General features: G+C 42.9%; 1 protein-coding gene across 1 annotated transcript; it reads right to left on the reverse strand.

The window, feature by feature from the left end:
• Window positions 1-964: 964 nt before the first annotated feature.
• On the reverse strand, window positions 965-5,034 carry ifitm5 (interferon induced transmembrane protein 5). The gene is made up of 2 exons (XM_080002199.1): window positions 4,712-5,034; window positions 965-2,491 (listed from the first exon to the last, which is right to left on the reverse strand). The coding sequence occupies exons 1-2, from the start codon at window positions 4,916-4,918 to the stop codon at window positions 2,270-2,272; spliced, it is 429 nt and encodes a 142-aa protein (XP_079858325.1). The 5' UTR covers window positions 4,919-5,034; the 3' UTR covers window positions 965-2,269.
• Between the last annotated feature and the right edge of the window lie 5,113 nt (window positions 5,035-10,147).

A 10,147-nucleotide genomic window follows, 5' to 3' on the forward strand; every position in this document is an offset into this window, starting at 1 on the left:
TGGTTTGCATTCCAGCTGCACCGTGTCGGCAGCGCTACATCTCCCCTTAGTTTCCTGTATCTCTTCAATCGATACAGCAAGCAGCCACCTACCTTTATACAAAAAGCCCTGATAAATAAGGGAAAGTTAATCAATACACTGATTGTAGAGTGTGTTGTGGCGCTATAGACCATGAATCCTTTCCGTCATCCCATCCCAAATTGGTTCTTGGGCAGAACAACACGTGCTCCTCTGAAATGAGCAGCAGCCATTAGGTCGGGCAATGAGTCTGTCGGATGAGGAGTGGAGTGGGAGTTTGATCTTTATTTTGTGTGTGTTTGTTTTTTTTTTTTCAGCTGCCGCGGTGGAGCCGGGCAGGTTTACACACTTCCCGAAATGAGACGTTCCGTTTATAGACGCAGGCCCAGTTGGAGACACATCAGGCCTCGCCGTGGGTCCACACCCTGCGACCAGACGTGGGGCCGTCGTCCGGGAACCCAAACTGAAGCCTTTCAGCGAGGCTGTAGGTACACGGCGGCCCACCGCAGGGAAAATAAATAAAGGTCTCTTCTCTTACTTTGGAGAAGACTCTTTCACCTTTTTCCACTTCAGATTACAATACGTCAAGTAAAAATGGTCTTTAAAACATGATATATGTGCAATAACACTGTACAAACTGTAACAACCTAGTATATACATATAATTATTCATAATCATAATAAATAACCCCTACCAGTAACCTATCTAGTGCATAGGATCGCAAATATATTCTGTATTTGACTTTACTCTTGTTTTGACCTTTGAGGCTATTTGTGTGTTGTATTTTTTATTTCACTTTTTATTCTATTTTATTTTATGATTATTTCATCAGTATTATTATTCTTATATTTCTTTATATCTTTTATTTTATCATGCACGCACCTAAATTCCTAATACATGTAAATGCACCTGGCTTAAGTAATAAATAAAGTCATTGTGATTCTGATTCTGATGATAGTGCGCTGATTTATTTCGATCAGATTCCAGATTCTACCAGATATTGCACAGGCTTTTGCACAAGGAAGCTACTGAGCAGGAAAATCACAAAAGAACAATTATGAAACCGTAATTAATAACATATGGATAGTGTCTAACATGAACTGCATGTAGTAATAATAATAATAATAATAATAATAATAATAATAATAGTAGTAGTAGTAGTAGTAGTAGTAGTAGTAGTAGTAGTAATAATAATAATAATGGTTAAGATTAAAAAGAAGAAACCTCATCCTAAACCCCTGGAAAAAGCATCCATCCCGATTATTTTTGCATCAACATAAATACAATAAATAACAAATAAAGTAGCTGCTTCCTTATTTCTCGCTCTCATTCTTCTCTACTGATTAAATCCGGCGGATTGGAAGCCAAACTAGCGCCATTGACAACCTCCAATATTTGAACAAGACTAAAACTTTAAAAACAAAATGAAACTTAAAATGAAATTTAAATGTAACTGACCAAAAATGACAACAATTATATTGAGGTTTTATTTATTTTTTTAACCATTATCAACACCCATGTGTCTTTGGTATTTTGGTTGAAGTAACCAAATTTCCAACAGGGGCAAAGAAATTATAAATTAAAATATCAATGAATCACTTGAATTGTATTTGTATTTGTATTGGTGAACCCCTAACAAAACAGTAATGTGAGTACACATACAGTACAGTATCGTCACTTTTGGGGGAGCCAATGAGCTCTGACACCCTAGTATTCATGAAGGCCATCTCATACTGTCGTCAGATTTGGGAGGTCCCGCTGATACCCGAGGATCCAGATCCAAAGGTTTATTCTCAATAATATTTGTTTAAAAACACAATTCCACCTCCAAGGAGGGGACCGCTCCACGTTTAATCTGATGCATCAGACTGTATTTAATGCCTGACTCGTTTATTGCATAGTTTGACCGGGTTGCTGGATGGTTTCGCCCAGTTCATGTTAAGGCCAGAGGTGGAAAAATCCGGGTTCAGAAAGTAAAACTCCACTGCGGGATTTGGAGTCAGCCATGTGGACCACTGGACCCAGAAGTCCAACCGAAGAGTGGAACCAGCTCAAACATGGAAACAGGATTTCTACTTTCAGAACCTGCAACCTGGAATTATCCACCTCTGGTAATTACTCTCACCCTGGATCTACCCCTATGTCTCTCTCTCTCTCTCTCTCTCTCTCTCTCTCTCTCTCTCTCTCTCCATTCCTCCCTCCCTCTCTCTCTCTCTCTCTCTCTCTCCCCCCCCTTCACCGCTGCCCTGCTCTACCAGCTGAAGAGCTTCATGAAGTTCTGGAAGCCGTCCTCGCCGAAGAAGTCGAAGGAGCCCTCGGAGGAGCCGAGGTGCACCAGGAGCAGCACCAGCAGCACGACGGCCAGCAGCGGCACCAGCAGGTTCCAGCCGGCGGCCAGGATGTTGTACCACTTGGCCTTGTCCGAGCACTCCTGGGCCAGCTGCAGGTTCCCCTGGGTCTTCTGGTCCCGGGCCTGGAGGACAAAGGGGGCACAACGCACACACACACACACACACACATTGAGAAAATGACAATCTCTCCAACTCTACAGAATGACCACATGCCCCCCCCAAAAAAGGACCTATAGTACAAGGGAAAAGAGGGCACTGCTCTCTTTTCCCTTCTACATAGGAATTGCTTTCTCCCGAACGCTGCACTGCTCTATTGCTCATGTCCTATTGGACAGAATATGCCCAGCTTGGTATCAGCGGAGTACCCCGATTGGGTAAAGGAGGGCTGTAGGAAAAACAACAAAGAAAGCCTCCATGAACAAAACCAAATCAAAACCTAGGAGAAAAAAAAAAGAGAAGAGAGATTGAAGCTTTTCAAACACATAAATATATATACTAAAGTAGTGGAAAGCAGCAAAGTACAAGGGCTGTTACTCCACCCTTTACTGAAGTATATTCACATTCGGGGGGGGCTTTCGCCATTTCCCCCACCGCTTTTGAAAGCAAATATCAGTACTCGACGATGTTTGTAACACATCACTTCAGTTTTTCAAATATGTACTTTTCGAAATATACATCGAATTCAGTGACTGGATCTATCAAACCGCTGATTTCGGCCAACAGACTCGTAAAATGACTGCGACTGTACCGAAAACTGTACTTTTGTAAATTGCAATGACGCGTGAGCCCTCAGGCGCAGTAGTACTTTGGACCGTACGAACGAGTATTTTAACATTTCGAGCACATCCCAGAGCAGCTTGTATGAGTCAGTGTGGCACTGTCACGTTCACGAGCAGTAGTCTTGTTCCAGGGTGTTGCTGCTGTGAGTCCGGGTTCTTCCTCCGCCAGAGGGGAAGACGTGGAAGGTTAAACCAACATCCAGCCTTTGACCACACCTCAAGATGTGTCCCTCTATACTGCATGTTTGTAGTTTCCAAACGCAGGCTTCGCAGAGCACCGAGCACTCTTTAATTTCCCATGAGCACTTGCCCGTGAGGTAGATGCCAATTATGACCGTTTTGGGCTCCCGAGACGGGCGGTCAGTAAGTGTCTTTAATTAGAGCGCCCTGCCATTACGGGGGCCTGTTATTTCCAGCTGCACCATGTGTGGAAGGGGCCCGACACACACACACACACACACACACACACACACACACACACACACACACCCTCCTTCGGGGGAGAGTTTTCGTGAAATGGAGTTCTTCAGGTGGTCGTGGAGTTTGGTCGGACCCCGGGACGTGCCGCCGTCTCCCGGGGTCTTTTCTCTTTTGGCTCTCGTCCCGTGTCGAGAGGAAACATTTAATTTGAGGCCCGTCGTCCTTCTCGTTCCCCCGCCGCCTCATTCCTGTGGCTTGGGCCGCGCCGACGGAGGATCGAAATAAACATCAATTCAAAACCAGAAAAAGGGCTCTCCTGTCAGTAGGAAATGGGTTCGACTTGAATAAATGTTTTTAAACGCAATTATTCCGTAACGGGCCGCCTGAAATGCCTGTTTAGGCTGTGCTCTCCGAGACTTACATGAGACATAGATGTACGCTGTTATCTTGTCTTATCTTGTCTTATAACTCTGGTTCGGTTAGATGGCGTTGCCTTTTAAGACAGGGGTTTACCAAACTGGGATCCATGGGAGGAATTACATGGGGTCCACAAGAAAAAAAAAAAAAAAAAAGGTTTATGTATGAATATAAAGTATACACTGTGTTTTTATATAAACATATATATATCTATATATCAATATCTATATATCAATATCTATATATATATATATATATATATATATATATATATATATATATATATATATATATATATATACACATATATGTGTGCATGTATGTATATATGTATGTATGTATATATATATATGTATATTCGGTACATACAGAAGTCGATTCACAGAGATATTTGCATCATTAAGGCCAGTTCCTCCGTTTCTAAAATTCAAGTGACTCATTTTTCACAAAGGAAACATTGGGTGGTGTCGAGAAGTGGCGACACTGTCCATTTCTACTCAGAGTCTCTGACCGACGGCGAGCGGGCCCTAAGGTCCTAATAAAAATAAAATTAAAAAAAGCCCAACGAACGCCAAGCGCGACAAGAGCGATCTAGAATTTCTCGTCCAAGCCGGTCGGGTCGAGGTAGCGCTGAGTCGAATTCCGTCGATCGCGGTGGATTATGACTATAAACACCGGGGGGCGAGCGTCCGCCGGGGCGGCAGGGTCAGCAGACGCGGGTCTCACCTTGATGGAGTAGATGAGCGCCATGAAGCCCAGGCAGCAGAAGTTCACATACAGGGTGTTGCACAGCGACCACACCAGGTAGTCCCGCGGGGCAGCTTGGCCGGCGTTGCCCATGTTCACCACCGTGGAGCCGGCCGGCTTGCGGGCCGACTTGCAGTTGGTGAGCGGGGTGCAGTCCGACGGGTAGTTGTACGAGTGGTTGTCCATGCCGGCGGCTCGGTCAAGGCGTGTGCGTGTGGGGGGGGGGGGGTCGTCCGAATTTCGTTTGGGGAGGCTGGGAGAGAAATGGAAACCGTCTGGCCTTTCCAAGCGCTCGTGCACGGTCCCCGCGGGCAAGCCGTGGCCCCCCCGCCGTGTGCGGGGCTTATATGCCCCCGCGGGCAAAGGGGGAGGCGACTGGGAGGGGAAATACAGGCAGAGTTCTCTAATATGGGTCTGTCATTATGTGGTGAGGCCGAGACGCAAATATAAAGGAAGAAAGACCGGCGAGAGGGAAAGAGGGAGGAACAGAGGGGTGGAAGGGTGGAGGAAGACAGGGTGGTGTGTGTGTGAAACATCTGAACACAGGCAGAGAGGGGGTTCACTGCTCATCCATTTCAATCATACTCACTGCTACTGCAGCGAGTATACAGGGTATAATATGGAGTAAAACTTTGTGTGTGTGTGTGTGTGTGTGTGTGTGTGCGTGTGTGTGTGTGTGTGTGTGTGTGTGTTGTGGTCTCTTTGTGGCAGTAACTAGTGGGCGTAGGAGCAGATACGTTGGTGGTACAGATCATGGTTGGAACCCCAACCCTAAAGATTGAGAGGTACGTTTTCAAAGCATTCGCAGTAGGTGGAGTCTGTCGGTTTACTTTAAATTAAACAAAAACTTGAAACCGTTGAATCTGGAGGAGGCACAGGGAGACCAGTGACACATTTGAGGTTGAAAAAGAAAATCTATACGGGAGAAGATTCACGCAGGAAAATAAATCTTGCTTAAAGTTTTTTTTTCTGTAAACCTTAGAGTAATTGACTTTTGCCGCCTGCAGCTTTAATGAATAATGGTCGCTTTAAAAAAGTATTTTCTTATTGTCTTTTTTGTTCAAAGGAGCACTGTTTAAGACGTTCTAGTTACACAGTGAGGAAACAACCTTTAATTAAAATACAATTGTCCTTTTGAGGCTCCCTGCAAGTGCATGAGACTCGCCCATGAGTCCAATCAGAACATATTTACCATTTGTTCAATTGATCAATTGTAATAATGTCGGGCTACGTTTATTGCGTTTATTACGTTTATTACGTTTATTATAATGCAGCGAGAACAGAGAGACTGAGACGGAGTTTCTTCCCTCAAGCCATCAGAACTGTCAACGCTGACCTCACCAGGGGTCCTCACTGAGCCATGCACTAGGCTCCACTACCTACTGTACTGTATGTAGCATACTGTACCGCATACTGTATCACTGTTCAGGGTTGTTCGTGATGCCGTATTGCTGCGCCGTACTGTTGTATACTGTGCTGTATTATCCCAAACACTACCTCACACTATTCACATTCACATGCCACTTTAATTCACATGCCACTTTAAATGCACATATCTGTATATACATAGGCATATTCCTTCTATCTATTCCATTTTATTTCAATTTATTTTTATTGTATTTTATTCTATATATTTTTTATCTTATTCTATAAGTATTCCACTTACTGTATTACGTTTTAGGAGTCAGTTAGTCGGTCTATTAGAAAGGAATTTTCTACTTTTTATTTTATTTTCTATTTTTTCCTAGGACATATTGTGTGCTATCACCGGGTGCGTTGCATTACATTTCACTGCATATATGTATGGAAGTATGTATATGTATGTGACAAATAAAAATCTTGAATCTTGATCGATAAGCAGCTGTTCGTAAAAAACGTAGTGAAATACAAAAGGAAGCCCTAGCAGAGGATGGTTTCGATCCATCGACCTCTGGGTTATGGGCCCAGCACGCTTCCGCTGCGCCACTCTGCTGCTTGGAAGCGCTGGGTGCTGCTTAAGATTATGTGGGTTTGAGCCACTAGAATTTGGTCAACTGGAGTCTTGCTTCAGGTCAAAATGTCGGTAAAGACGACATTCTGTGTTCGAGGGACCGAGGGAAAAACCCAAATCAAACAAATCGTTCGATCAGAGGAGTATGGAGGAGCATAAGGGACTAAATTAAAGGAGGAGTTCAACTCCAACGTGAAAATGTAATTCCACAATCACGTTGTAATATTCCACGTACGTAGGAGTTATGCAATATCAACAACGTCACCTCGTCGTCCATCTGTACGATTAGTCTCAATTTATCAGGAGTAGACTCTATCAAGACCAGCGGTAGCGACTCCAGTATGGGTTTCCGTAGTGTAGTGGTTATCACGTTCGCCTAACACGCGAAAGGTCCCCGGTTCGAGACCGGGCGGAAACAACTTATCTCTCTGTGTTTTATTATTTTTTGTATGGAAAATGAGGTGACATTGTTTATATTGCATTTTATTTTCCAAAATTGAATTAACATTTGAATATTGTCCACTGTATAGCGGGATACGACTTTGAAAAGTAAATGTCAAAGCGCTTTCCATTTTAATATGCTCATAGAACGCCCGTACGCGTAGGTGAAAATGAAAACGCAAATTGAATTATCGCCTATTCATTTGAACTTTTACTCAAATACATACGTATCAATGTGTCAATACACATGTGGAATATTATAATGATATTGTGGAATTACATTTTCCTTTTCGATTTCACATTTTCAATTTTATCTAGTCCCCCTTGGGCTTCCACAGTATAGTAACAACATTCAATAATATTTACAATAAGATAATGATGTCCTTTACCCTTTCCTTATAATGACTCAAGGTGGAGGCAACTAGTAAATGTTCACGTCCAAAGCAAGGCGTCTCAGAGTGAAATACACTCTCCTTCAATTCAAACCAACAACCGGTCAGGATGTACAAACAATTTAAGTGATATTTGGTCAACGTGTTCGTTTTTGATTAATATCAGCACATTTCATAACAAACATCTGTGTGCATTCCAAAACCCAAATGTCCCACAACGATGCTCCACATCTAAGAAAATTGGATGAAAAAGTGAGAGAAGTTCCCTCGAGATTGAACGTTCCAAAATGTTAAGGTCACTTTGAGTCAGGGTTTTGTAAGTCACGCAGGTATTTGTCATTAAATACGCACACGTTACTGATGAACTCATATTCTCTTTCGCTCAGGCTGCTTTTACTGCTGGCTAAAGACAAGTGACCACGTATCTCTTCAAATATGCCAATTGTCATCATTTGTCATTGAATCCTGACATCACCTGATGTTATTTGTTTTGAATGACAATGTATTTCACTTAGAGACGCGTCGCCGTCACCTTACACCAGCGGTTCACAAACCGTGGTCCACGGACCGCTGGTCGTCTGTGAGGGTCCGTGGGAGGACAAAGAAAGAAAAAGAAAATAGACAATAATATGAAAATGTCATTGAAATTAGAATAAAATCGTAAAACCACGGTGTAATATAGTATCATGGCTTGTTTATCGCTGGTTACTCTTGAATAGTAATCTCGCATGTCACCTCCGTGTCCCGGGGGTCAGGCGACATGATACGAGGTAAATAAACCAGTCCCAAGCTCAAATCTTCCTCGCTCAGATCATAAGGGCACTCTAGAAGTCACTTTATTTTATTCTGTCGCCCTAGAGGGCACTTTACACCGTTTTCTCGGCCTTCTAGAGGGGCACTCTGAACGTCGCTTTAGAGGGCACATTTTCCGGCGTTCGACGGGCCCGTCTGCGGCAGCGGCAGCCATCTTGGTAAGGTGCGTCATCGTATGGAACCCGTCCCTTGTTAGATAGACGGTTGTGATTGATCATTTCTCTCATAGCCATGGTTAACGCTTTTAAAACGTGTAACTGTGGTTTATCGGAAAAAGAAAAGTGAATAAGGCACCATATAGGGAATGTGAAATTTGACCGTGGCTATGGGTTGCCTTGGACTCCGGTCGCCATTTTTTTGGAGGATCACTTCCGTTCAGTTGCACGGAGAAACAGCTCAAATGTACAGCATGTACAAAATTTGAGAAAGAACGGCAGAAGAAGGGAAGAATGGTCGCAAGATTTTGGCCGCAGAGTGAAATGGTTGCAGTTTTTCCACCTGACGAGACTTCCAAGCGTCTTTTAAACCAAAGATGCCGACCGACATTCACGGCCAATGCCGGCGATTCCCCAAATATGGCGGCTTGCTCCGGCAATGTGACGTCAGCTTCACGTTCCCTGTACGGAAAAGAAACACACGTGATCGTAACTGATTTATACCGATTCTGTACTGCTATGCGCATGCATATTGGTTTCAGTATTTCTTCGTATTTAGTTTGGTTCCATACCATGTCGACGTCGGTGGGCGAGCCTGTCCCAGAGAGCGACATTCCACAGAAGGAACGGTTGGATGCAGTGTGGCCGGCTGTGCAAGCGTTGTTTTTACTAATACCCGGGTAGATTGACTCTATATTTTTCCCAACGACAAACCAAGAGACACATTTTCTTTTCTTTATTTTTTCTGAAGACAAAAGAGCTCTGTTTGTTTTTTTTTTTTGTTTGTTTGTTTGTGTTGTGTTGTTAGTTGTCCTTAAAAGCGGCGTCTCCTTGTGGGTCGTAGGTTATAGATGCATGGCTTTCCTTCCTAGTTCAGAACAGAAGTGCTTTACCAGAAAGAAAAGCAAATGCAGCGACAACGAAGACTGGGAAACTACGCATGACCGGGTGAAGTCGATGGAAGGCGATTCTCAAGAGTTTTTTGTTTTTTTTTCAAAATTTGCCAGATTTCAGATTTTGCACGGAGGGGAACACGATGAGAAGCGACACAGTACGTGTGAGGCTCACGGAGAGCGAACCGTAAATATGTTACGAGCTTAGAGGAAGGACAGAAATGTTCATTTTTTTTTTAAGTTGGATCGACATTATAACAGAATGTTTGGATTGCCTCTCAGCGTTGGTAATGTGTCTCATAAAAACACTCTTCATCCCACATTATTTTGTTACTGGTCACCCTTGCTTAATACTTAGATTATAATATAATAATTATATTATAACTTATATTCTTATCACACTTTGCATTTTTTTTTTTTTTTAATAATTGTACTAATTTTTTGCAACTATGTATTGTACTATACAAATAAGGTTTATTTTTAAGTTAATTATTATAACACACATATGTAGTGTGCGCACACACACACACCTCCAAGTAAAGGGGTGAATACAAAACATGAGAACCAGCCCAAAAAAGGCCCTGATTATTATATTACAATATCAAGTTGAAGATTATTTGTCACATTCATACTGTATAGTGTACATACGGTCATACACATATGCAGTGGAATGTCATGACACCCGGCGCAATATTGTCTCATTGTTCCATCTATTTACTAAGGTGTTCACC

Source organism: Zeus faber (assembly GCF_960531495.2).
Source record: "Zeus faber genome assembly, chromosome: 6".
In the NCBI taxonomy this organism is placed as follows: Eukaryota; Metazoa; Chordata; class Actinopteri; order Zeiformes; family Zeidae; genus Zeus; species Zeus faber.